The sequence below is a fragment of a genome, unplaced genomic scaffold (genome assembly GCF_019419815.1).
Source record: "Pyrus x bretschneideri cultivar Hongxiangsu unplaced genomic scaffold, Pyrus_bretschneideri_v1 Contig1, whole genome shotgun sequence".
Classification (NCBI taxonomy): domain Eukaryota; kingdom Viridiplantae; phylum Streptophyta; class Magnoliopsida; order Rosales; family Rosaceae; genus Pyrus; species Pyrus x bretschneideri.
Window position 1 is genome coordinate 5306121 of NW_025999390.1, and position 26845 is coordinate 5332965.

At 36.9% G+C, this 26845-nt stretch overlaps 4 protein-coding genes and 1 pseudogene across 20 annotated transcripts; 3 read left to right on the forward strand and 2 right to left on the reverse strand.

Annotated features, from left to right (window-relative positions):
- Window positions 1-2212: 2212 nt before the first annotated feature.
- On the forward strand, window positions 2213-5344 carry LOC103957075 (protein SAWADEE HOMEODOMAIN HOMOLOG 1). 2 transcript variants are annotated; one of them, XM_009369158.3, is made up of 9 exons: window positions 2213-2479; window positions 2758-2843; window positions 2944-2989; window positions 3113-3230; window positions 3550-3616; window positions 4209-4260; window positions 4396-4539; window positions 4632-4751; window positions 4834-5344. In XM_009369158.3, the coding sequence occupies exons 1-9, from the start codon at window positions 2423-2425 to the stop codon at window positions 4876-4878; spliced, it is 735 nt and encodes a 244-aa protein (XP_009367433.1). In that variant the 5' UTR covers window positions 2213-2422; the 3' UTR covers window positions 4879-5344. The 2 variants fall into 2 exon arrangements, with proteins under 2 accessions (XP_009367433.1, XP_009367434.1); XM_009369159.3 differs by having other exon boundaries at window positions 2215-2479; window positions 3553-3616.
- Window positions 5345-6006: 662 nt separating this feature from the next.
- Window positions 6007-12265, reverse strand: LOC103957076 (casein kinase 1-like protein HD16). 16 transcript variants are annotated; one of them, XM_048581418.1, is made up of 19 exons: window positions 11634-12265; window positions 10994-11104; window positions 10805-10878; window positions 10631-10700; window positions 10499-10554; window positions 10288-10359; window positions 10104-10198; window positions 9939-10002; window positions 9697-9826; window positions 9397-9615; window positions 9153-9295; window positions 8889-9063; window positions 8618-8708; window positions 8340-8497; window positions 8045-8233; window positions 7744-7951; window positions 7077-7157; window positions 6750-6840; window positions 6007-6276 (listed from the first exon to the last, which is right to left on the reverse strand). In XM_048581418.1, the coding sequence occupies exons 1-16, from the start codon at window positions 11958-11960 to the stop codon at window positions 7892-7894; spliced, it is 2034 nt and encodes a 677-aa protein (XP_048437375.1). In that variant the 5' UTR covers window positions 11961-12265; the 3' UTR covers window positions 6007-6276; window positions 6750-6840; window positions 7077-7157; window positions 7744-7891. The 16 variants fall into 16 exon arrangements, with proteins under 16 accessions (XP_048437375.1, XP_048437356.1, XP_048437360.1 ...); XM_048581399.1 differs by having other exon boundaries at window positions 6750-7000; XM_048581403.1 differs by having other exon boundaries at window positions 7077-7170.
- LOC108867931 lies at window positions 12175-18962 on the forward strand (annotated as a pseudogene).
- Window positions 18963-21285: 2323 nt separating this feature from the next.
- On the reverse strand, window positions 21286-22648 carry LOC125479648. Its single transcript, XM_048589296.1, has one exon. The coding sequence runs from the start codon at window positions 22230-22232 to the stop codon at window positions 21636-21638; it is 597 nt and encodes a 198-aa protein (XP_048445253.1). The 5' UTR covers window positions 22233-22648; the 3' UTR covers window positions 21286-21635.
- A 2506-nt stretch (window positions 22649-25154) lies between these two features.
- LOC103957125 (lachrymatory-factor synthase) lies at window positions 25155-25633 on the forward strand. Its single transcript, XM_009369219.2, is given in 3 exon segments — window positions 25155-25214; window positions 25216-25548; window positions 25550-25633. Coding segments are annotated over 3 exon segments (477 nt in total).
- The last annotated feature ends 1212 nt before the right edge of the window (window positions 25634-26845 follow it).

Consider the following 26845-nt stretch of genomic DNA (forward strand, 5'->3'; position numbering starts at 1 on the left):
ATATTATTATTTTCTGGTCACAAAGACAAAAAGTATCAAATCCCAAATTTGTTGTGGTTATCTTATATTCACCTGCTGCAAAATATATTTTAATTAATCGGGTTCTTTGTTATTTGCACGTAAAAGCATGAAAGTATTAATTTGTTTGGCACTAACCACTGATTAGGACTTTAACCCTTGAATAATGTACGAATTATTAAACAAATTTTTTTGGCGTGAGCTACTAGTTCATAATCTTTCAAATGTGCATAAGGACTTTCATAAAATAATATACTTACTTTTTGACTACCGACCATGAGCCCAAGGTTCCCAAGCATGAGCGGATGTTTGGTGGATTTATTCAATGGCAAGCAGTGGCAGAGCTAAAATAGAATCGTTGGTTGTCCGTTAATAATTTTAACAACCCACATATATTTGTATGTGTATCGTGTTTGACTTAATTTATAAACAGATAAGACGAACTAAATTACAAACTTCTCTTTAACTTCTATTTTTTTCTACCATCCATGTCTTCCTTTTCTCTCTTCTTGTAAGTGACTTTATTGTAGTCATCAAATGCTTGATGAAATATCTTAGTTGACAAGTTTTATCAATCTTGAACATTATTCTACAATTTATTGTAACCAACCTTTACAAATCTTTACGTATCATAGTAGTTGTTAACATATGTTAGCATAAGCCTTCTGCAGATGTTGGCAAAAATGGACATGTTCCTATCAAGTACTCGACAAAATGGTCCAATGAAGTTTTTTATCAAAATCATGATCCCATTATTTAAAAATTATGGCTCCGCCACTGGTGCCAAGGGTGGACAGACTTAAAAAAATCTCACTATTAAATTGGATTTTGCTCGTTCAATAGTTGGGCTACACAAGATGGTGCGGGGATGGAGAATCGCAAATCTCCTTTAACCATTCATAATTTTCAGCTTTTCTCTCCTATTTCAAACTCATTTCACCCAATAAAGAAACTTAAGCAGAAACATCGCACCAAACTTTTATACCTTGCTCACTTAGAAAAAAATTCCTAAATCTGTCATTGTTGTCAAGCGAATCCCTTGTAATATAAACTATATGCTTATGCGACCAAAAAAAAAAAAGAAAAAAGAACCATATTGTTATGTGTGAAAAACTTGTACATCTTGTCTAAGTTGGTAGGCTTTTAATAAATTATGCAGATGAATTTAAAACCCCCCACACAAGTAGGATATGAGTAATAATATATTTCTCATACTTGCTGATAAATTTAAAACGCGCCAACAGGTATGATGTGAGTAATAATATATTTCTCATACTTGCTCTTCATATTTTAGCCCACCAAACTAGAATGTGTGACGTTTGCCACATTCTCTTGCATATTTACTTCTTACAACTATTTTGTTTTTATATTTTGTGTTCGTGATGGTGAAAAACGCATAGGAGAAAATTAGAGATAAGGGAGAATATGTATGAATGACGGCGAGACAAAAAGACAAAAAAATAATAACTACAAATTGAAAAATTAGGTTATTTTCACTTCTAAATTTTTGTTTTCGTTCATACTTCATCACCTTTCTCACATCACCCTTCTTCATCCATTCTTATCTTGAAGAACACTATTAAAATAAAAAACTTATTTTTAGTTACGTCTCCTGAAACTCCATTTTGATCTCATTTTGACCTTTATAACTCAAAAGTCACCACTTTACTATCTGAAACTCAAAATTTGTTCCACTTTGACTTGTAGACTCTTTATTCTCCCTATAATTTATATGTTGCTTTCTAAAACAAATGTAAGACCCAACACCCAATAAGATTATGCCACATGTGCAATAAATTTGATTATAAATCTTCATTATACGTTAACATTCAAAAATCAGAAAATATTTAGTTTAAAAGAAATTAAAGAGATGAAAAAAATAAAACAAAAGTTGATTAGCATGACGCACCCAAATCAAGTTCGTATAAGAAATTAATAGATCTAAGACATATGAAGCAATAAAATAATAACTTTTGAGTTATATAGAACAAAATAAAACTAAAATTAAGTATTAAGGGACGTAGCTAAACATAAGCTAAATAAAAAAACTAAAAACTAAAAGAGGCCTTAAAATACGAGACTCGTGGTGAACACCCCTTCTGGGCTGGCAATTAAGTTGGGCCTGTCAGAAACCCATATATTCCTGACAAACACCTGATTTTTTTTTTTTGGGTGGGGGGAGAGGGGGAGAGAGAGAGAGAGAGAGAGAGTGTGTGTTTGTTTTCCATTTCACTTTGACAAGACGAAGACAAGACAAAAAAATAAAAAATCAGAATAAGAAAAGCCACTTTCCAATTTCTAGGGTTTTACAGAGAGAAACGGGAGAGTGGGAAAGCAATCAAATTCAACAAAGCTAGGGTTTCACAGAGAGAGAGAGAGAGAGAGAGAGAGAGAGAGAGAGTCAATGGACGGTCTTCGTCCCAGAAACAGAGAGATTTTCATCGGCTTTACGAAGGCCGAGGTAATGGATGCAAATTCTCCTCCTTTTTCCCTAATTTCTCTTAAATTTGATTTATTTTTGGTTAAATTCAATTGGGTATTGCTTGGTTATTGTGATTTTATTGATAATATAAGTGTGGATTTTGATGTTAGCCAAAGCTTCTGAGGTGTTCTTTTGAAAATATAGCACGCTTAATGTGATTAAGACTGCATTAGTGTTCGTTTAGCATTTTGAATTCGTAATTTGGGGATTATCTGATGAACTTACTTTGGTTTTTCGGTTTTTGTGATTGCGACTAGACTGAAAAAATGGAGAGATTGACGAGGGAATTAGGAGAACAGGTGCTGGAACGAGAGTTCTGTCAAAGTACTGCAAAAAGTTTTAAGTGAGTTTAATTTCATGCTTAGACTTTCATATCATACTGATTACTACTTTTCGAGTAATAGTTGGTCTAACTCCTACTTTGGTTTGTTATTTGTATTCAGTCGCTCCGCTGGTCGTGCTGGGAAACCTATCGTAAAATGGACCGAGGTTAAACATATTTATCTCTTTTTTTGCCTTTCATTTGATTCCATCTGTAGTTGCTGTTGTTTTTTACCATAAGGTGGCCTTGATCAATCATTTCTAAAACGCCCATTGTTGCAATTCTCTTAGGTGCAAAGTTGGTTCGAGAATAGGGTGAAAGAATCATCAAACATATCCAGAAATCTCTCTGAGGAACAGGGACATTGCCCTTCAAATAAGGCACGCAAAAGTTCTCAAAAACCTAAAGGTGCTTCTCACAAGTGCTTGTTGCTTTTATGTCTAGGCTCTAGTACTATGCAAGCTTGTAAGGCTTTTGAAAACTGGTTAGATCTGATTGTTGTACGGTGAACTCATTTCATTATATGCAAAATTAGAAAAATAGTGAACGACCAGCCAACCGAGATTATTGAACTTTTTGAACTGTGCCACTAGTTATATACCGTTGTTTAGAATTTTTTCTTTCTGTTATCAACCAGCCACTAAATGTCATATATAAGAAGTTATTTGAACTGTTTGTCTTTTACATAATATCATTTGTAAATAATTGACAAATGTCCATTTAAAAGCAGAAGAAGAGATCCCAGATGTATCAGAGTTGGAATTTGAGGCAAGGTCGTCAAAAGATGGGGCATGGTTAGTACAAACAAGGATGACTTTGTCATTGAATTTCTTGGTCCCCTTACGTTTTTTCATGTTGGATGCTTCAGTTTGTTGTTATTGCTTCTATAACTTTTATCTTGTTGGTTATTGGCATCTTTTGTTCCAAAACCTTGTGCCTAATTTGGCATGCTTAGAAAACTTGCCATTTGTTACAAATCATGGGAAGATTGATATGGGGCATTTGATTAAGGCTGTATGGAATAAATGATCATGCGCACCTTGGTACAGGTTTAATGCCTTGAAGTCCCTTCAGCAACTGCATTATTAAGGCAACAGATAGTACAAAGTTTGAAAATATAATGAAGACTTAAGTATAGTTTCAATGCCCCCGATCCCTTTGACTTCAGTATAGCTTCACCTCAAAAGTCCTTTTTCTAGTGTAAAATAGCTATCCAAACGTAATTCTTTCTGAAGTTTCATCTCTCGTTGGTAATACTATATCTGTACGCTTTAATTGAATGTGAACCTCAACATGGCATGTTTTGATCATGAGATGCTTTCTATCCTTTTCCTCCAACCCCCTCAGTCCTTCTCTCTCTGAATCTCTTATATTACTTTGCCGCAGGTATGATGTTGAAAAGTTCCTTGCTCACAGATTCCCTAGTACGGGGGAAACTGTAAGTATTTAAGTCATAACTTATTGCTCTATTCATGTATATACTGCTGATTGCTTCCGATTTACATGTTTGTCTGAATTTTGAGTACAACATACATTCATAAATTCATTAAGCGACTTTTGTCATTTATTAAAGGAAGTTCGTGTCAAATTTGTTGGATTTGGAGCCGAAGAGGATGAGTGGGTTAATGTAAAAAAAGCCGTGCGGGAGCGCTCAGTGCCACTGGAGCATTCAGAATGTCATACATTGAAGGTTGGAGATCATGTCCTCTGCTTCCTGGTAAATTTCAAAAATCTATTTTGGTAATAACCTTACCGTCATATCTTTCAAGTTGGTAGGCTTTTACATTTTGGTGGCTTGGTTATTATTAGGAGAGGAGAGATCAAGCAATCTACTACGATGCCCATATTACAGATATTCAAAGGAAAATGCACGATGTAAGGGGCTGCAGGTGTCTTTTCTCAATCCGCTATAATCACGACAACAGCGAGGCAAGTATTGCTAATGTTTTTCCTTTTTCAATTCAGTCTTAAGATATATAACCGTGATCTGATGATGCTTAATATCATCCAGGAACGAGTTCGTTTGAGGAGATTGTGTCGTCGGCCAAAACATTAGATGTTTCATGCATTGTCCAAGTTTTTCACTTAACGCCAGCTCAATTTTGTCAAGCTTTTTTGTACTCGAGCTGTGCGAGGGCATGAACGGGGCATGGGCACTTAGCAAGAGAGACAATGCATACTGGGTAGTCGATATATGGCAGTCTGTTGCTTGTGGATTTGATGGATCACCAGAACCCATTAATGTACAGGGGAGTCGATGTTTGCGAGTCTCCGAGGTTGTGGCTTTGATGGATCACTGTAACCCTTTGGTAATCTAGGGTTCTACCATATGTACGAATACGGGTATAGAAAGGGGGGTCAATTCGTGACGTACATTTTTGGGTGCTGTGTGAGAAAATGGGTGTGGTAACACATTGTAGTGTAAATCCCAAGTTCTGTTATTGTTTCTATGCAATTGGAAAACCATCCGACTTGTGCTCTTTGAGAGTGTTGTCTGTTGAGATTCATTACATCTTTTGCCATTTGGAAGTCGTCTGATCATTTATTATAAGTTTCATAAGTGACTGACTTTCAAGACATACCGAGTTTTTCTACTTGGAAGAACGAAAATAATTCTGATGCGGGTTCGATCTCCCACCGCAATTCTCCCTTAACAACTGTTTGTCTTACTAACGCCATTGCTCGACTCAAAACACTGAATAGGCTATCGGCGCCCGGAACGGATTTCTAGCAACAAGACCATCACTGGAATGTCCTGCGCGGAGGATTGTTTTAAGGTCGGTTATGTTGAAAATGCGACCATTAACTTTTCAAGAGCCATCTCGTACCGCAGTCTAGTGGTATTCATCTTTACTTATAAGCGAGAGATCTTTGATTAGATTTTCGCCAAAGGTGAAATTGAAACACATTATTTTGCATGAAGTTTAGATTCTAGAAAGGTGTGTGGCGTCGAAAATTACTATAAACCATATGGTTGCGGTTCAATAGTTCCTTCTAAACCACTCCTTTTCTTTGCAGTTAAGGATGGCAGTGGAACGAAAATGTCATGACCATCCAAGTTATCATATAGGGAAAGCTTAGTTTTCGTAAACCGTCATTCCGAGCACACAAGCATACGATGTATAAGTCAGTTTCTCTAGTTCCGCTATGAGCTCTAGGCGTGCGACATGTTCGGAAGAGGGGGGAAGTAAAGAGTTCATGTATTTCAAACGACGATAGCAACCACTGAAATCCTTCACTTTGACATTGTTTAAATCTGATTAAATTTGACAATAGTTTTTAAACAAAACCGATCCCTTGCAACCTAGATGCCTCGAGTTCATCATCGATTCGTCTCCTGAAAATTCCAAATCATGACCTCGCGGAAATTGGCACAATCAGTCCCATCAGTTCAATCCGGAAAAATCAGCACAGCAATGCCGTGCTTTGGGCTAAGATCGCTTCACATCTGCAGCTGAAAAAGAAACCAAATGCTTGGAGTTGAGAGGGAGGCTTGCATGCAAATTTTCCCATCAGTTCAATCTTAACCGTTCATTTCTTGTATGAGTGAACCACATTTTTCTTATAGACTCGTATGCACATTGGAAATAATAGCACATATGAATTATCAACAAGATGCATTGTTTTTTTGGTCGAAAAAATGACCAATGCTTTTCGGCATAAGCAAACGCATAGTCATGGGTGCAGCATTCAATTTTCTGGCTCTTAATCTGTTCTCTTACGTTTAACTACTTTCCTTCTAGAACCCACCATTATTAAGTTTCCTACGACGTACCATTTAACCAACTTACAGGCTCATTTATGCAAGTAAACTAGAAATGCATCAAAAAGATGTTCATACAAGATAAAAAGCAGTATGCCATTGAAGTTTAACAACAGTTACCAGGGCAGGTCTGTTGGGATGTTATTTAAAGAAAAATGGCTTACCTTGTGTTTGAAAACTCGCACTTCCTCCAATAGCAGCATCATGGATGGATATGCATGAACCACAAAGTCTCGCAAGCAGCTCACCTTATATCTATTAGAAACACAAAGACAACTATTTACATCAAATAAAACAATTACAAAAGTAAAATAAAGGGGACAAGTGAAGAGAATCCTTGCTAACTTGAGTACACACAAACAACTAAGTGCTGTCTAACAAATTATGAATGCCAATTGATAGCGAGACATTATAGCTACAAAATCAGACACGGGAAATCATAATATAAACTGCAAGAGAGAAATTTGCACAAAATCTGACATACAACTTACCAATGGGAAAGATGGGTTCTTTATCGGCATCATAGGTCTTACTTCATACATTGGTGCAATATAACCTTCCCTACTGCAGTTCTGCTTCAAAGACCTTGACCAAAATTATCTACTATTTAACCTGTAATACCCATTTATTCACTGGAAATCTAGCATAGTCATGTTGCACAACTTCTATGTGTAATGTACTGATAAGAGGTCAGGATACACAATCAGTGGTTATAAATCAAAGGATACAAGCATTTGGAAAGTGATTAAGATTAACCAAAAACTAAGATGACTAAGAAACCATTACACACTGATGCTTTGTAAGTATACAACTACTTTCTGTTTAACGGTCAAATTGGGACATCTCATCTTAAAGTCCACACAGAAGCTCACCCCCTCAAAAGAAAAGGGGGAATAAAAAAAAACCAAGTACATACTGAAGGGCTGAGAACATCAAAAACCACAGCTAGTCATAGCTGCACATTCCCAAATTCTATCAATAATCAAAACATGGCTTGTGCACATGCCTTCACCGAAGGAATTATTGCTTTGGCAATGCACAAACTTTTTCACAATGGGAGGGAATAAACAACTTCCCAGTGAGATATATAATAAGCTCAAAAGATTGAAAGACAACAGATGCTATGTTATGGTGGCAATAAAGAAGAGTTTAGCGTACATCAACTCCCAAATGCCAAGACCAATCAATTTCCCGTGAGAGGATCTTTTGCTCTTGAACAGGCACTAAATGGTAAACGCTGGCTTGTTGTTCATAAAGGTAAATTATCAGAATTCCATCCGTGGCATCTCAACATAAGCTTGGCTGTTCATGAGACAGTTCTACCGTAGCAAATAGATGCAATATAAAGGTTCTTTCCCCATTTCTCCTGCAAATTTGCCACATAGAAACTTGAGCTTTCAGAAACAAGAATGAATAGGAAAAGGCAAGTACAAAGAAAATGATTAGTCAAATATTCCACCTTAACGTGTGTACTAGGAAAAGCAGAAGTCCGAAGCGTCTCTTGAGTTTCATCTGCCAGTTTTCTCCTTGGAACACTAAGGACAAAAGCTGCCTGATCCCAAGTTGCTGCAGTTGACGTGATGCGGTAACCATTATCCCACCTTCGATGAATGCCTTCGCTTGGATACAGAAAATCTAGTTCCACAACCTGAAATAGTTCACGTCAAGGGAGGCAAAACACAATATGAGATGATTTTTCTCCAACACCAAAAGGGTACATCAATAGAGCTGATATCTGCAAATCCCAATAAAACCTGGTCAGAAAATCCGGCACCGCGGGACATAACAATAGCCCATCTACTCCTAGCAGTTGCCATTGCAGTAACATGAAATCCTTCCCGCCATTTCTTATTAATCCACTTGAAAGGAAATGAATCGCTGACTTTATAGGACTGCTGTAAGTATTGGGTCCCTTTATGAAGCAAAAGAGGACTAGTTAGACAACTAGATTGGCAATGTAACTGTACAGAATCAATGATGCACAATTACATTGGCAAGGTAGATATACAGAATCACAGATGCTTAGACTAACCTTTAGACATTACAACTAAAGAGCTTCCATTGTTTGCTCCTGCTATCGCGCTGATATAGTAATTCTTGTCCCACTGCTCCATAATCCATTCCTTCAAAACAGAGATAAATAGTATGATTGATGTGTTCATTTAAACAAGAAATAGTCATAATCCTCCCCCATGTACCGTAATCTAAAAGAGAAAAAAATCCACGCAAATAAACAACGATGCTTGTGCAAACTAAGTTTCAACGTCAGTGGACAGCTCTTCTTGATATAATGGATCACAAACCTTATGCAGAAAATATGAAGAGAGTTCATAAACTTGGGCACTGAAGCCAGTGCCAGCATCCATGATTAGAGCCCAAAGATTTGAACTGGAAGCCACACTGCTAATAAATAACCCATCTTCATTTCCTTTCTCAATGTGTTGGGAGAGCCTCACATCTGCAACATTATAGTGATATCTACAACAAATGAAAACATAAACTTAGTTCACTGATGGGTCAAACTTGAACTAAATTTATACATTTAGTGTATAAACGTAAGGATATACCTTTGCTTCATAGGCCTATGAGCATTGTATACACTAATCCATTGGGTTGCAGGCATCCCCATACGAATCTTCTTCTTTGGTTGCTCATCATCCTCTTCCTCCAAGGCCAATCTTGCTCTCTTTTGTCCAACTTGGCATATAAGCTTTCCAATGCAAGAGATATAAGTTAGATGAACTCCAAAGGAAGACCTATAACTAACATCCATAAAATATAGTCTACATAGATGCAAGACATTCAAAGTACCTTCTGAGCACCATCAGTATTTATTGGCCTGACATCTGGGTTTGGGCCAACAATTCCATCAAAAAGGGATATGTACTTTGCATAGTTTGGTTCTTCATCAAACTTCAAATTCACCACATACTCAACAAATTGTCGGAATGGCTGAGGGGAGAAGCAACACAAAGTTTCTGGGGAAGTGGCCATCTTTTTCTTGCAGACAAGAAATCCTTTATTTTCTCCCTAAAAAAATATTGTGATTTTGTGTTAAGAGTGGTATACATAATTAGATACAAGCCTACACAAATTTTTTAAATTATGAACCTGATATCCTTGCCATGGCAACCGACCACGAAGAAGAAATATCAGTGTGTAAGCTAGAGATTCCAAGTCATCCCTCCTGCTACCAGTTCTACCAAGATGAGCATGCACACTTGCATACCGCACCGTTCCCCTGCAGCACATTAACGATCAGTATACCAATGAGTAAAATCATTTTGTTTTTTTGGATTACATGCAAAGATCGTCATAGTTACGGTCAAATAATTAACCAATGTTTATTTCACCTGAAAACATCTGGACGTTGATCATAGTCAACATGCAGGCCAGTCGAATCTCGCCACCTGGTGGCTGTCATGTAAAAACAGGTAGTGAGATGACAAGGCATTTGGTAAATTACCCTGACAAGTAATTTCAGCTGTAAGTAAGGAGATTCTATAACAATGACTTACCTAATCCAAGGTCAACAAGAAAAAGCTTCTTATCCTCGACAGTTCCAGGGGGGCCAAGCAAAAAGTTCTCAGGTTTTACATCCCCATGTACATATCTGCCATCAACATCATCAGAGAGGTTATAAAACCAGGTAAATTGCCATTAATAATTATACTGACAGAAATTCTGAAACAAAATTATCACCCTCTGGAGTGCATCTTCTCCAATATGGATATTGCCTCAATGGCAATACATGCAACCATTTCAATTGACATCCTGAAATTTAAAAGGTAGGAATGTCAGATAGGCAGACAATGTTAAGTGTTGCAAGCAAATAATAAGGTGAAAAATGAAAATCTATTTCTTTATAAAGACAGGGTTAACTCTTTTCAATATAAAGACAGGAAAAACTTACGTGTGTGAGCTGTTATTCCAGACATCCCACAAACTAGGTCCGAGCATATCCATCACCTGTATACAGAGTAGGGTTGATTTATAATTCTGAAACTAGGGTAATTAGAAACTACATTTACCAAACAACTCATACCATGATATAGAAGTCAGCTTGCCGACCCTTATAGTGAACTCTTGGCACCCCATGACTACCGCCAAGTGCACTGTGTAGACATAAGATAAAGTGAGAGTCAAAATACAAGATGGCAGGTGAGAAAGTGATATCTATTCAACAAACATATCACAAGAGAAGACAGAAGCCTCTTACTTGTAAATCTGCCATTCGTAAGGTGGGCCATAATTACATCCTTTGCTACTTCTATGCTCAAATTTCAATGCAACCTAGATGAAACAGATATGTTAATACAAATCCGACAGAACACTTGTTTCTTGTTTTTTCTTTCCAGAAAACAGATTATGCAATGATGTTAAGCCATAAGAAAAGATGATTGCACACCTCAACAGCTCCAGGACCAGCCCCCATGCGTCGACCAACATATACTTGACCAAAGCCTCCTTTCCCCAATTTCTTCTCTATTTTGTACACTGGGGAACCACCAACCTGGACCTGTTGTCAATAAATCAAGAATGAGCAAAATTTTCAAAGAATACGACGAAATGCTAATCAAATAGTTCACACCTGACGGCGTGACACACACGTTATTAAGAAGAAAACTGCACTTTCCTGCCACGCCTCCCACTCACAAAGAGTTCACTGCCCATTTAAGTAAATGAAAAACAACAACACATTCTCCCCATCCCAACTGGAAGTAAGAACACGAGAAAACGCAGAATGCAGGACTTTCAAGACCTTCCTCAAAGTTAGTAGATTATGAATAAACAATAACATTACTATAAAACAAAATTTTTAAAATTTTCTTCAACCTCATATTCTATAATTTAAAAATGGAACTAAAGACTGAGACTTTGAATGGAACAAACAAAATACACAAAAAGTTTCTCCCTTTTTCACCTTCTTCATCCCACACATCATCCAAACAAAAACCCAATATCGAAAAATAAATTAATTTTTCCAAAAAAATAAAGTGAAATGGAATGCCCGCGGTGAAAAAAGAAAAAGAAAAAAAGAGAGTGACCTTCTCGGGAATGGGAGCTGCGCCCTCGTCGTCAGCTGCAAGGCCCTTATCGCCACTGTGACCGCCACTATCGTACTCGTCCATTGCTCTCTCACTTGCCTCCTCCTCTATGTCTTCCTTAAACGACCTCGTTTCAATCACCGGACCGCCCTCGGCCCACCTCCGCTTGCGGGCAACAGCTGCCTTCTTTTGTTTTTGATTATTATTCTTTTTCTGCTTCTGATTATTATTACTATTCTTCTTGTTCCGCCGAGTCCGTACAGTCGCCTTCCGAGGCTGGGTCTTGGTGATCGGGTCTGGGTTTCTGCGTGGACGCAGCTCAGGCATGGTAAGATCGGTGGCGGTGGTCCATGAAGAGCGAGAAGCGCGCCTTATCGGGAAGATTCATGAAGCTTGTAGAACCATCGGCGGATGAAATCGATCAGTGTGGATGCTGAGAGAGAGGGAGAGAGAGAGAGAGAGAGAGAGCGAAACAGATGGTGTAGAGAGAGAAAATTAGGGTTTGGAGAAGGGAATTTTGGGATCTGTGGAGGGAAATCAAATGGAAAAGGAGGAAGGAGAAGAAGGGGATTCTGGATTTTTCAGAGCGCAGAGAAAGAGACAGAGAAAATATGAACAGATGGAGAGGTAAATTTGTAAATTTGTTTATATTTTTTTGAATTTTTTTGTTAATATTATTAATATATTATGACTGTGAGCTTAATTAGTTGAGATTTTGTAACTAAAAAATGGTGATCAACTAACTTTTTTTTATTTTTTGGATAAAAATTGGAACGAGGTTCTTTTTAAGATTCTCTTTATAATGATTTTAAAGATGCTTCAATCATATTCATCTATCATACATCGTATGGTCATAAATTATTATAAATTTTTTTATTTAAATTTGAATATAAACAATACTTCATGAAAACTGACCGCATAATGTATGATAAACAAACGTGATTGAAGGGTTTCTAGAATCTGCACAACGAGGATCCGAAGAGGATGCTCATATTCATTTGGGTTTATATTTTATTTTTTGGATAATGTTAATATATCAAGGAAAATTACAATTTAAAATTGCATAACAAATTGCAGAGGGATCACGTGCTCCACTTTCCAGAAGGTGTAACGGACTCTTTCATTTTTGGAAAATTAAATGTGACCAAAAGTTTGAACTTACAATATAATATCAATCATATGATCTTAATTTTCTTAAGAAAACTAAGGTTCGACAAACAAACTGAAAAGCTGAAAACCAACCAAACAAAACCGGTTTTGATTTATTTTTTGTCATTTCGGTTTATAAAAACCAAATCAAACAAGAAGAATCGATTTAGATGCGATTTATATCAATCGGACCAAATTGCTTATTTTAAAATACATAAAATACACGTAATATTTAGAAGATATGTGATTAGATATTTTAAAGTTATGAAATTGTAAATTTAAGTTTTTTTTGGCTAAAACCCTAAACCCTAAAACCGAGACATCCAACTATTTTGGACATTGGTACTGGGTGCCAATTAGGTTTGTTCCTTTGATGTGGCTCTCTATATTTGTTTGTCAATTTACGTTGCTCCATGTTTGTTTCTTGCCTTCAGATTACTTGCCGTTTGTTGTAATACACATATGCCTTCTGTAGAAGAATTAGAATGCTTATTTCTTTTTTAATTTTGAACTCGATTAGCATTCACATTAACGAAATTGTGGATTCTATACGCACGCCATATGAGCAAATTGACGGAAATTCTAGTGCAGTCAGTCTTTAGTGTTAATGTCAACTCTTTTTGAAAAGTCCGTGCACTCTTGAATCCAAAAACATAATTTCGAGGGCAAATTAAACCTTGGATTCAAATATCAAGGGCTAACACTCCAATTTACTCAAAGAAGTTTCCTTAAAACGAAAAATTGTAAACGAAACTTGATGGACAAATTTTACTAGACATCCGCAGGGCATCAGATTTTTCTGCATCAAGGTCTCTAATTTCCCCAACTACAGTACATGTATCAAGACCTAATGAAGTTGATCACAGGCAAGAAAAAAGCTTCCAATAGTAATGATGGAGCAGGAGATCATGGAGGCTATTAACAAAAATTCCACTGTAACTGTTATTATACGTGGAGAGATTGGCCGGATGTGAAACGACCCAAGTTCCTCAGGTGGGTTAATTTTTTGGCGTTTATTCTTGTTCTAATTGTACATTAATTATTGTTACTAATTTTGCGATTGATTACTTTTCGTGCAGTTTCTTTATGAAGATGTGTTTGGCTTGAGCTACTCTTGTGCCCAGAGTGGTATGATCGGTGTTTACTCAACCTCGCCATGTTGCATTCTATGCGACTTCTAGGCGAGTAGCATTTGAGCTTGGACTACATTTAGGTGAAGATGTTGGCTTTCAACTTCGGCATGACAAAAGGATGAGTAAATGTTGCTCCATCAAATTCATGACTGACGGAATATTACTATGAGAACTCAAGGTTTTTTAGGCAAATGATATGGTTTAATCCATGTCATGATTTGAACGTTTTAGCATCAAATAACTAATGTCTTCGCTATTCAGGTTTATATTTATGCTGGATTATATGTGTTGATAATGTATTTTACACCAAAACAGGTATCATTATTGTCTTCTTTGTGTAATGTTTCTTCTTAACGTGCAGAGTGCTTTTTTGTTGAAGAAATACTCTGTTATAAATCTTGATGAAGTTCATGTTCGGAGCTATGTAAGACATATTCAAAAATCACAACAACAAGACATTAGGATCACGAATAAATCAAATCAATATAAAATAGATATCAACTAATTATATTAAACTTATCTGTAGAATACGAAAGACATGGTTATGAAGATGAAGCCATTGATCCTTGCGAACAAAGTAGAAGTAGTCTTCTACTTCCACTACCTCTCAATGAACTCTACTATCGAAATAGGCTTGTAGTTTTTGTGAGTTTCAGTTGGTATGGAAGTAGGGACTATTCTTAGGTTATATAGCTAGGGTTTCAACCAATTCCTCCCTATTATCGGAAAGGATATCAACCCAAATCATATTTAATCAATTAGAGTCCCATCATGACTCTTATTCCTTGTATTTACTTAATAAAGGTCCATAATTGATCGCATTTAATTAGGACTCCAATATGTTTATTTCCTTAAGGCACCGAGAGTCCTAGAGATTTCATTAACTTGATTGTCAAGTCAATTATTCCCTCATTTATTCTAGGCATAATTCATTGTCATTCACAAAATGGTTTTACAAGCTACACCACAAACATTCTTATGCGAATGCTTTCACGTGTTAGCATAGCGTGTCACCGCGTCAGGTGACCTCAAGTGTGGTTATTATTACTAAATGTTACATTAATCAAGGTTTATAACCCCATTCCTTGTACTCTCTTCCATGTGATTACAGAATGAATATAAAAACCAGCAAAAGTTGATGCGTTCGGGAAAAACTGTTAAGTCCCGGTGTTGATCCTAAAAACTACCAAGTTTACGTGGCACGCAGACCGAGTAATCAATAAGCTAACTATGTCCTTCGGTTATGTGTAGGGCGTGCCAACTCGTCGGTCGAGCTCAACCGGGGAGTAAAATGTGTTGATGTTACGTTGAGCGCGCTGCTGACTTCTTGATCTTGCGACTGCGGCCGAGGAAGGAACACGTCTCAATCTTCGGGTTCTAGAGCCTGAAGACAAGGCTGTTAGTCTTGCGAAGTTCAATGATCGTCGACGCCAGGTTCGGTCATAGTGATTATATTCGTAAGAGTATAAGCATGCCGAACTGGCACCAAACTATATGAACACAAGTACTCAAAAGAGATACATGTCTTAATGGTAAATGTGGTTCGACCGTCAGAATGCTGAACTCTAAAACTTACTTATGAATATCCAATCATAAAACAACTCGGCGTTCAATGCGCCAAGCCCAGTAATCTATAACACATCATTGCGGCGAAAAGGCTAATGAGATGACCTCTGCCAATAAGGATTCAAAAATCCTTCTCCACCAAGACTTGGATACATAACCAATCGGCCTCGACGTAGTACTGTTTATCCAAACTGAAGGTGCTCCGGATCGGCTGATTCTACGGCAATTGTGTTGGAAATGTGCCCTAAAACCAATCATATGATGATACTTTATGGACATTTCACATGTTAAACTAATCTAGTTTAATATTAAGGGCAAACATTATTGTTTGAGCCGTCTCATATAAATGTTATATGTTTAAACGATAAGTCCAAGGAATATGTGATTGGGAGAATGCGATCTAAAGAAGTTAGATTCATGAGACCATTCTTTCGTAGACACATCCTAAACGTTCCTGATCATAGGATTGCCAATTGGGCATTGACAGTCCGTTAAGATCAATACGTGCTATATCTTCTCTCAGGGAGAGTGACTAGTCTCGAGTCATTGGTGTGAATGACACCAAGACAAGCATGTAGGTGCTCAATAGAGAATGAGTTCACTGAACACGATCAACGAGGAGTTCTCATATTCATGTCACATGAGAACTCATGGTTGGGATAATGCAAAGTAGTCATTTGACCTGAGGCATCACAGCTGTCTTGTGGTTAGGTACTTGATCTTTGATTATGTCAAAGTCACTTTATCAGGGTGTCCACGGCATCGTCGGGGTTAAGCCACTTAGCCATGGAGGCAAGTGAATGCGCAACAAGGGATCTCTAACCTTCAAACTGTTTGAGGGAGAATACTCTATGATATGATTTAGAATCTCTAGCCAGAGTATGAATGAGATGTTGGAATGCGTTCCAGATCACATTCAAGGTAATCATATAAGTACAAGATTCACATTGGATAGTAGACATGAATAAACTATCAAACCAAACAATGTGGTCAAGAGTATTGTATTAGAGAAAGACCGTATTGCATTTGTAATCCTAAAACTGAATAGGTTCTCCACCTCTTCTGATTAGCTTGGGTAACCATGACATGCTGCTAGGCGTCAACCATGGTTTGTGGAAGCCCTAAACGTGTATAATCACTAACGGGAGAATTGAAAGTAAGTTTCAATTCACAATCGATTAGAAAGAGTTTTTAATCGCCCACTGCCTCGCTAAAAGGAACCTAATGGATCGTTCACCGAGTAAGGTAGAGTTTGAAGAAACAACGGAGATGAGTAAGAATAATTAAATGGTTTAATTATTTATCTAAGGCTAGGATTAATTAATATGTTAATTAATCAAACGAATAAGTTCGTTAAAGACCTCGGGTTAGTTTTGGGCCGCAAGGCCCAATGGGATTTGAATGTCAAGCCTATTAACTCAAGTTGTATGACAACTTGAATAAACAAAGGGCTTGAAAGCCCAATAAACCTATAGGCCGGCCATGTTAGAAGAATAGGGCTTTTGGTCCATTAGGTCACTTATTTGAAGGGACTATATAAAGGACTTTATAGCCTAAAATTCATTAATGGTTATTTTTGGGGAAAGGATGAGAACAAAAGCTCTCCTTTCTCTCTAAAATTTCGGCCACCTTGGAGGGATCATCTAGCAATCAAACTCCTCCAAGGTCACTCATTTCTTCTTCATTATGCCTTGGTGATGAATCATTAGAGGTTCTCAATTTTGGGAACTTGGAGAAACTTTTTTCATCCATCCAAATCCATGGATCTAAGATGCAAGGAACGAAGGCCCTCTCTTTGGGTGATTAGCCTTTGCTTATGCAAAGAGGAATCTACAAAGGTATTGATTTCTCAACTCACTTTGTTTTGAGTTGAGTCTTGGTTCACCTATCTACTAGGCTTTGAAGTTCATGGGTTAAGTTTTGTTTTTGAGTGCATATAAACATGATTCCGCCTTTTAATTGTTAATTGCATGTTGTTGATGTTGCTCAAATGAACTTGTTTTTCACAAATCTTCCTTCAAATTGTGCTGTTTATCCAAACTGAAGATGTGTTTGGCGGAAAAAGAAAATAAAAATCTCAAGGTTGTTGAGAGGTTTCGCATAGAGCGAGAGTTTGAGCAAGGCAGTTTGTGTGTTGAATTTGAGAGAGCTTTACCATTATCTGCCGCTTTATATTTATAGGGTTGGATATTTGCTTGATGACCACATTGTAAAACCCATGGGCCATGCTATAAACAACTTTGAACAATCTTCATCACCACAATACGCGGCATGCACGGTATCACCTCTTGATTTAGCCGCTCCCAAGCACACGTGGAGGATATTCCTTTGATCTCTTCTTGATAATTATAGGAAAAAAAACTCCATAATTATCTCTTTTTAATTGACCACATCTGACCAAACAATGATGGCTTTATCCCGTCATCATGTGATCCACGGTCAAAAGATCACAACGTCACTATCCTTGTGCTAATGGACTCTTCCCAATGTGTCCATAAGCTGAAGCCTACTCTTTTGTTCAGATGTCATCCTAGTCACATCACCTCATAATTTCACCTTTATCCCATGCATGGATTAATTGCACGAAACTAATCCAGTAGTAACTGTATTGCCGCGTGAATCTGCCAACACCAATATGCCGAATATCTCCAATTAATTCTAAACTACAGTTTAGAGATATTATTTGCATCACGTTTGTCTTGTCCAAGATAATTCATTATTTATCATAATTATTATGATAAAAATCATAATATATAATAAAATTATCTTCATTTTTATCCGATGGTGTGGAGCTATTCTTACTCAACGGTCTTAATTGTACGGATCTATAGTGTAGATTTGGGTCCAAACACCCGGAGATCAGATTTTTCCATTAAAGCTTGTGTTGATGAGTGCTACGTTGCTAGTGGAAGACTTCGTCAGAACTGTTTTGCTACCCTCCTATCGTAGAAGTTGAAACCAGACAATTTAAGGTAACCGTTCCCTTAGAAATGAGAACTGATACAGAAAAGCCTTATGTTAAACAAGCATATCAAAGGTCTTGAAAATTCACAAGAGGCTGCCACCTGGGGGAATACTTGTCGTTGTCACCGGGCAGCGAGTAGGGTCCTTGTGTCGAAAGCTACGCAGAGCTTCGAAACTGATTATGAAAAGATCACTTTCTGTTGAGGGAACAAATATTGAAACGGATATTTGTGAAGCATTTGAAGAAGATCAGTGCGAGACAGACGAGGATGATGAGTTGGGGTTTTATTCGTATGATTCAGATACGAAGAGTGAGCTAGAAAATTATGGTGAGGAAGACGATTATAGGGATGCATTGTGCCAAGATACTGATGATCTGGAGGCTTATTCTAACCAATCCAATCCTAGCATGGGGAAAACTGGGGCACTGCATGTTCTCCCTCCTTACGCTAGGCTGCCTCCAGAAGAGCAATCTCGTGTAGTTGTGGCCACTAATGTGGCTGAAACCTCCTTATAGATGGGATAAAGTAGGTTGTCGATACAGGAAAAGATAAAAGTGAAGGACTACAATTCGTCAAATGGCACATGGAAACATATTAAGTACAGTGGATCGGTAAGGCATCAGCTGACTAACATAAAGGAAGGGCTGGAAGAACTGGGCTTGGCTACTGTTACCTCCTTGTATTTTCCCGCGGTGTATTGTAAACAAATACCTTGACTTTTCCTTACCAAAAATATCCAAAGTCCCTGTTGATGGTGTTGTCCTTCTTCTCAAGTCTATATGGATATTCATAAGGTAGATCCAAAAACATGTCTAATTATATGGACAAAAATTTTAGATATGGATTGCTTTTATACTGATGTAGCCCTTACAAATATGGAGAGAAATCAGTGCACTGCTCGACTTCAGCAGGATTCCTATACCTTTCATTCTGAAGGTAACGATTCATTTCTGTTAGAAAAATTAAACCCTCGGATGAGATTTAAGCAGATTTTGAGTATCTGGTTCGTCCTTGTAGGCTCGACCAATAGACTCACTACAATATCCCTAAAGAGACGAATGCGATCTCCAGTTGGCTTTCTGCAAGCGGCTTGACGTGCATCGCTCGTAAATCTGATAGTTTCTGCCTGCAGATGCTCATACTAAAGAGTGAGAGAAGAATGCAGCAACAGAGTAATTGCAAGTTTGCAACTCAGGTAAATCCCTGCTTGGAATTATATGAAGAGAAAACGTAAAAAGTACGAAACTTGTTTGTCAAGTCATTTGGCTACAAAGGCAACCATTTCATAATTTTCACCTGCTTACTGCTAAGCAAGTCTCCATTGCTAATGCTACCTTTCTAGTTTGTTTTCACATCCAAGGTGCTTAAAACTTTCTTTTAATAGCTAGTTGTGGTTTCGTTGTTTAATCATTGGGTTGTATTTCTGAAAGAACTTTTCTTTTACGATTGTATTAGACTTCTATGAGGTTTATGTGAGATAATGGGTCGTAGGCGCCCATCGTTCACGGATCGTGCCTCGCAAAAAAGGGACTTTGCCTAAAGGAATTAGATCCTCTTCTGATCTTGTCACTGGGGATCCCGGGGATCAGTTAATACCAACCGTCCATTAAAAATTATGTGGCCACTTTTTCTTTTTTATATTTTCAACGGTAAGACAGTTTTGTTTTGCGTGAAAAATATAAAAAAGAAATAATAATACTATTTTTACCATGTTTTTGTACCACAATTGTATACCACCTTAGGAGGTATTTGATGTGGATAGTCACATCATCTAAATTAATTAGCATTTAATTTCAAAATGTTAATCAATAATTAATAAAAAGATTGTTAATTAAATGATGATTGTAGTATACGAGGGGTCTCCTTCTTCCTTCCCCTTTCCATTCTCCTTCTTTTTCCTTCCCTTTCTTTTTCACGCCAGTTTTTTTTTATTGATTTCTGTTGATTTTCATGATTATGGTCAAGCTTTATAGAATTTACTCATATATCACAATCACCATTGATTTCTATCCCCAGACTCATGCCCCGCAGCCCCAATCCTCATTCCTCTTCAAGTATTTCGGTCTCCAATCTTCATTGGTACTCCATGGTTATTCATCTAGTGATTTTTATTTTTTCTTTTCAAAATATGTTTTTGTGGTTTAAAAGAAGGATTTCATCTGATTATTTCATTAAGTAACGCCTATTAGCTTTCATGCGAATTAGGAGTCAAAATCAAGTTTGTCTATCGGATTAGGGTTCATACCCAATTAAGTTACTAACGCCAGAGGGAGATCTTGAAGTCTGCACTTTTCCTTATTTAAGTGTTTTAATTAATAAGAAAATTGAAATTAAATGATATAACTTGTCCAACTTATCTACCACCTAAGATGATAAAGAAATGTGGTACAAAATTGTGGTAAGAATAACATTACTCAAAAGAAAAAACTGTGGCCACACAATTTTTGATGAATGGTTGGTATTAATTGATCCCCGGAATCCCCAGTAAGGAAATCCGGAGAGGATCTAAGTCCTTGCCTAAATTGAAATCCATTGCTTAAATTTGCTTTTGTTTAATGTTTAACATTATTTTATAGGATTATCGGATTCACCAAATTATTGAACTTACCTTTGGTCTTCTTCAATCTTCTGGCTCCATGACGCTATATGGAAATTAGATAATTTTTTCGGGGTATCCGAAACACCCTTAACTAGTGTTATTATTTTATTCTAATCATAACTTAATATGTATGTGTATGTATATTTTATTAATATATTGTAGAATTGAAAATACTAATCATGTCGTTCACTTATACGATAACATCTCACATCGTTGTGTTTTAAATTTTTTACAAAAAGGTAAAAAGTGAAACTTACAATCTTTAAACTCTGACGAATTTCTGCATTTCATAATACATGCAAGGTTTCTAACCGTTCTCTAAGTCTTAACTGTACATGCAATAAGGAAAGCATGAGTTCTAATTGCTTCACTAAATACACTCTCAAACTACATAAAGATGACATTCGATCTTCAGTATGCTTAATTAATACGTTAGATCTAATAAAGCAGTTAAGATCAGCGAGATGAACTGCACATATTAGAAGCTAACGTATTATGCCGAACAATATGAAAATCCTCCCGAAGACGTTGATCATCGGGTACCTGTTACATGTAAATCTCTCTCCGCATCTAAACTCGTGGGCCTACTTCAGCTGTATCGACCTGCAGCCATCCACTTTTGCAACATTAACTCTCTATAAAACTTGTCAATAAATTCCTGGGCTGCCTTGTCCACGTGGTAATCCTCCTCCTCATCACCACTCAACGGAAACAAAGGCTCCCACTCCCTTATCCTCACCCGCGCCCGCCTGACCATTGGCAGCGGCTCGACCACGTCACTGCAACGAGAATTCACTTTCCTCACCCCGTGAACCGTCGCCAATGCATCCTCGCACATCATCGGCACGTAAGCTCCCCTCCGCGAATGCTGCCATACATACCGGCCCTTGTACGTCTTGCCGGATTGACACGGAGGAGTGTAGGATGACCTGCGTGGCGGGCTGCTGGTGCAGCTGAACTCGTACTCCAACGGGTACACGAACGACGTCCCGTGCACGTCGTGCGACTTGCAGCTAAGCGCAGTTTGGTGACGGACCATGAAATCATTGAAAGACTTGCCTAAGATCTTCCCATGTTTCATCATCGTCAACTTTTTCTTGGACACACCCTTTTGTAAGGTGAACAAAACTAGACGTACCATGTTGACTAATTTCTTGGCTATGAACGGTGTATTTGTAGGTTCCATATTTTAGGTTTTGGGGAATAAGGAATTATTCAGAGGCTAAAAAACTGGGAGGCAGAGATAGATCATAGAGGTTATGAGTTCAATGAGAGAATGATGAAGATAGGAATATATTTAAAGGCCAAACAGAGTAGGATGGGGCCCTAATATATTTATTTTTTATATCTGTATTGGGTTTTTGGGGACTAAAGTCTAAAGAGTGTATTTTTCATATTTTTCTATTAATGTTGATAAGTGTAACATAATATGCGTAATCATTGCCTTTTGTTTTGTGCTGTTCTTTTTCTTTTTCTAATTAGGTGTTTTTTCTTTGTTAATTTGCATAAGTTGTCCCTACAAAACTAGTGCGTTTGAACTTTTAATTAAAATTTTAATTTCTCAAATCAATTAACTGCCATCCATTTTAATTGCCACCATTGATTTCAATCTTGAGTTGTATGTGCCACGTTATTCAGTGCTCGAATTTGATGCATATAGTTTTATCCATACATTTTTTTAATATGCATCAAATTCGAGCACTGAATAACGTGACACGTACATCATTAATGAAATTCAACTTGAATTAAAGTATAAATTTGAATGGTACCGCATCATTTGGTGTACAAGTTAGCGTACCTAGCATTATTTTTACCTATATTAAGGAATGCGTTTGTAAATTTGTCAGTTTTATGTGTCTCAAAAACATCATTCAAAAACCAATATTATAGTACAGGGAAGTGAAATAAGGAAAAATAAAGCTAAGTTCATATTAATAATGGACTAATTATAGTGGGGGATAAAGGAGTAGAAAGTGAAAAATGAATGGCAATATGTGGAAAGCTTTAGTTAGGTGTAAGCCTTCCCCTTAGCCCTACATTATCCTGTACTTTCAAATTTATATACCAAACTGTTAAGGAAATCAAAGTCTTTGAATTAGTTTATTTACGTATTGGATTTGATCATGATGAAAGCTAACATGTAGGATCCTATGTCTTTTATTTGTTTAATCCCCGGTGCACTTAAAGTCGAAGAAGTTGGCATTTTATTCATCTTTGGAGGGTTGGGAAGGAATGGCAAAGTGGCAAACCACATTTTGTGGATTTTGGCGTGGTTGAACATTTGACATGGGACCATAGTGTACTTTCGAGAAATAACCATTTGTAAAATGCAATTGGGTTATCACAACAAATTAGTCATAATTAGATATCGCTACTCACAACAAGATTTATTCTCATAACATAGCTACGTCACCATAATGTTCAATCACAACTAAGAATTGTACTCATTATTCATATATATATATATATATATTATATTTCTGTGTGAGTCGGATCTAAGACCTATGTTTGAAAATAGAGACACAACTACCAGCAGACTACCGCCACACTACTGCATGGTGCTACCAAGTTACTTGTTATTATAATACGAGAGAATCCATATCTTAGATTTAGAATATAGTAGATATATTTGTTCTATGAGAGTATTTTTTGCTCACCACCATTTAGTGTGGTGTATGCTCACCACTTTATTTATAATCGTTAGATGAGTTTAAATTTCGAGATTCGTGTAATGGATAGGAACAAATCTTAAAATTCAAACTCATCTAATAGTGATAAATAGGGTGGTGAGTATATATCACACTAAATGATGGTGAGCAAAAATGCACTCATGTTCTATAACGCGCTACTATGTGTGGTTACACCAAAAAAAGTACTCATTACAAAGGGCCATTAAATTTTCTTTTTGTTCAGTGAATGAAAATGACCATCTTATTAAATAACCCTAATTGTGTTAGGTTGGCAATGGCAGTCGTATTTACATATATTTTTTGTTAGGTGTGGAATTTTATTTCAATGACTTGTATAGATGTAGATCATATATACCAACTTATTAATTCTACTAGTAAAGCATCAACCCCCATCAGCAATTGGTATTGGGGTAGCTATAACTTAGATGCCGACTGTTCAGGTAAGAAGGTACCTCAGATATTCTATAGGCAGCAACAATATTTATATCTGAAGCAAAGAAGAACGTCATCCAAATAGTTCAAATATGAAAGTTCTGAGATTCTAACCAATGTATATGATTATTTGAAGAAGAATCACATTCTTTCTCTTCGTATAAGTTTTTGATCTGATAAATAAAACGAACGATCCTTTTACACAAAAGATTCGACCTTCTTTTTTATTGAAAGATTCGAACTAATTCTCTGTCAAATTTTTAAGGGACGAGAAAAAGAAAAAGCTTGCTATTTAAATAATGGGACAAACTACTTTCATATTAGAAATAAATTCTGGAGTTTAGTTTTTGGATAATCTTGAGTACTCTTGTTATTTCTAGAGTGTTCGGCGTTTGTCTTAAAAATGTATGAAACTTTAACAAACAACAAGTTAACGCTTGCATCGTTTACAGACCAGACATGGGGTGAATAAAGTCTGAAAGTATGTATACAATATAGTCATATACGTATCGTGAAACAATTTTGTTATTATTCCTCATTATACTCATAATTCACATGATACAGAAATTGCTCCAACATAGTTTTGACTAAGATGGTAAGGACAATACAATAAGCCGCAGGTAAAGTATAATCTTGTCACTTTTTCTCATCAATTTCGTGTGCATCCAATTCTATTATTATTTCGTATAAAAAATAAAATAAAAAAGTTTCTATTATGATTTCTGACAAAAAAAAAAAGTCTATTATATATGATTACTTGGTTCTAACTTCTAAGTGGTTCTAAGTTCAATTTTGAAGTTGAATTCAAAACATTGTTTGGTTTAATATACTCAAATATCTCTTTCATCTCACTTTATGTGCGTGATTAAGACAAAGAAGCAATTAAGATATACACTTTAATATAAAAGTTTTCTCCCGGTTTCTACTTAAAAAAAAAAGAAGAGAGAGATCGTGAGTCCAAATCTCACGCACAGAGATCAAATCAAATGGAGGGAGACTCACATCCAAAGTGGGAAGCCAAGGTTCCTGCAACCCTAAAAAAAGTTCACAGTGGACCAAATAAAGCCTCTCTTCAAAAACTTCTTTAATTTCCACAAGTGGTTTCCAACCCCAGCCACTTGCTAGGGGATCCACGGGACCAACGGTGAGCCCGGCTGCATCAGATACCGCTCTGGCTCTTCAATCCCATCCAAGGGTGGTGAGAAGTCCGTCAGCTGGTCCAAGGAACGATTGATAGCCGTTGACGATGCTGACCAGAGTCTGAGCTACGAGATCGTGGAAAGTAACATTGGGTTCCAGTCGTATGTATCGACGGTCAGAGTTGTTCCGCGAGGGGATATCGACGGTCGAGATGGGTGCGTGAACTAGTGGTCCATGACAGGTAGATCCTGTGGAAGTGTGGGTTTTTGATGATTTGGTGTTAAAATATGAGCTGGGGTTGCAGAAAATGTCCGTGTTTTGTTAGAAAATTCAGAGCTACAAATATTAATAAGAATTTGTGGCCATGTTTTGTTTTGTTAATAGTTACGATTAGGAATACCAAATTTTTAAACTAAATTTTGTAAACCAAATGATATAAATATTGATGGTTGCATTATTATTTCAATGTTGATTAACATGTCATTTGGTTTTAAAATATGGTCTCTCTAGCATATCCTTTACAAATTGACAAGTTTTGTGCCTGGGAGTCGAACCCGGATGTGTATGCTCAATCCTCTTTAAGTTTTGTGGAATATGTTGATAATATTAATAGGAGAACTACAGCAAAACTATTTAAAATAACAAAAACTAAACAAAAGATGTTTTCCGCTGTCGGGAGTCAAACCCGGGTTATATAAGCCCAATCCAGTTAATTGTGCTACAGCGGAATGAGATGCTACAAGGGAAATTTGAAATTTTTTAAACTAATAAAATAAGGGAAATGTTAAGGAGATTTTCTTAAAATGAGACTTTTTATGTACTCTCCATCATTTTATGTTTATGGCATAAAGTTTTATAATGTTGGCATCGAAATTCTACGAAAAATATGAGGTGACGGAAAGTCTACGAAGAATCTCACTTTTGAGATAAAATAATTGTTGCAATTTATGATAAAAATAAAAAATAAAAAAAAACTTTTCAAAGAAAGGGAAGTCAGAACTAGATAAACTTTATAGGCCATTATGGTCCATGACTGACATCATTAATATTGTCCCAATTTAATCACCTATTATTATATGTTGCATTTTGTTGGGCCTTAGAAATCTCACTTACAAGCCCAATCATATCTCAAAGCCAAATCGTCGTGGAAGCGTTACAACCCAAGCTTAAATCCATGCATAAAGTGCGAGAGGTTCATAGTGTGTATCACACACGCAAATCACGCATGTTTATCAACACGTTTAAATGGGCCCAAGCCACAATAACGGGGCTTGCCGAGTGGTTCATAGTGTGTATGGTTGCGGAAGTTCAGTGGACCTACATGGAACTAGAATTAGGGCTGGGCACGGGCCGGGCCGGGGATTACATTTTTTAATATTAGAACCGGACATTACCCTGCCCGGTTGAAGCGGGTAGGTTCGGGCCGGGTCCACGGGTCCCTTTTTTTTTTCTTTTTTTTTTTTGGTTGTTTGAAAAAAAAAAAAATTGTAATCTGCACAAAACTGCACAGATTGCAAACTGCACAGATTTGCACAGA

Excerpts from the sequence above, each read along its gene's own strand:
- LOC125479648 (XM_048589296.1), bottom strand. The coding sequence starts at position 22,232 with ATGGAACCTACAAATACACCGTTCATAGCCAAGAAATTAGTCAACATG.
- LOC103957075 (XM_009369158.3), top strand. The coding sequence starts at position 2,423 with ATGGACGGTCTTCGTCCCAGAAACAGAGAGATTTTCATCGGCTTTACG. Across the intron at positions 2,990-3,112 it reads CTATCGTAAAATGGACCGAG|GTGCAAAGTTGGTTCGAGAA; the intron begins GTTAAACATATT and ends CAATTCTCTTAG. Across the intron at positions 4,540-4,631 it reads ATCATGTCCTCTGCTTCCTG|GAGAGGAGAGATCAAGCAAT; the intron begins GTAAATTTCAAA and ends GGTTATTATTAG.
- LOC103957076 (XM_048581425.1), bottom strand. The coding sequence starts at position 11,960 with ATGCCTGAGCTGCGTCCACGCAGAAACCCAGACCCGATCACCAAGACC. Across the intron at positions 10,879-10,993 it reads CTGGTCCTGGAGCTGTTGAG|GTTGCATTGAAATTTGAGCA; the intron begins GTGTGCAATCAT and ends TGTTTCATCTAG. Across the intron at positions 9,064-9,152 it reads CATAGGCCTATGAAGCAAAG|ATATCACTATAATGTTGCAG; the intron begins GTATATCCTTAC and ends CATTTGTTGTAG.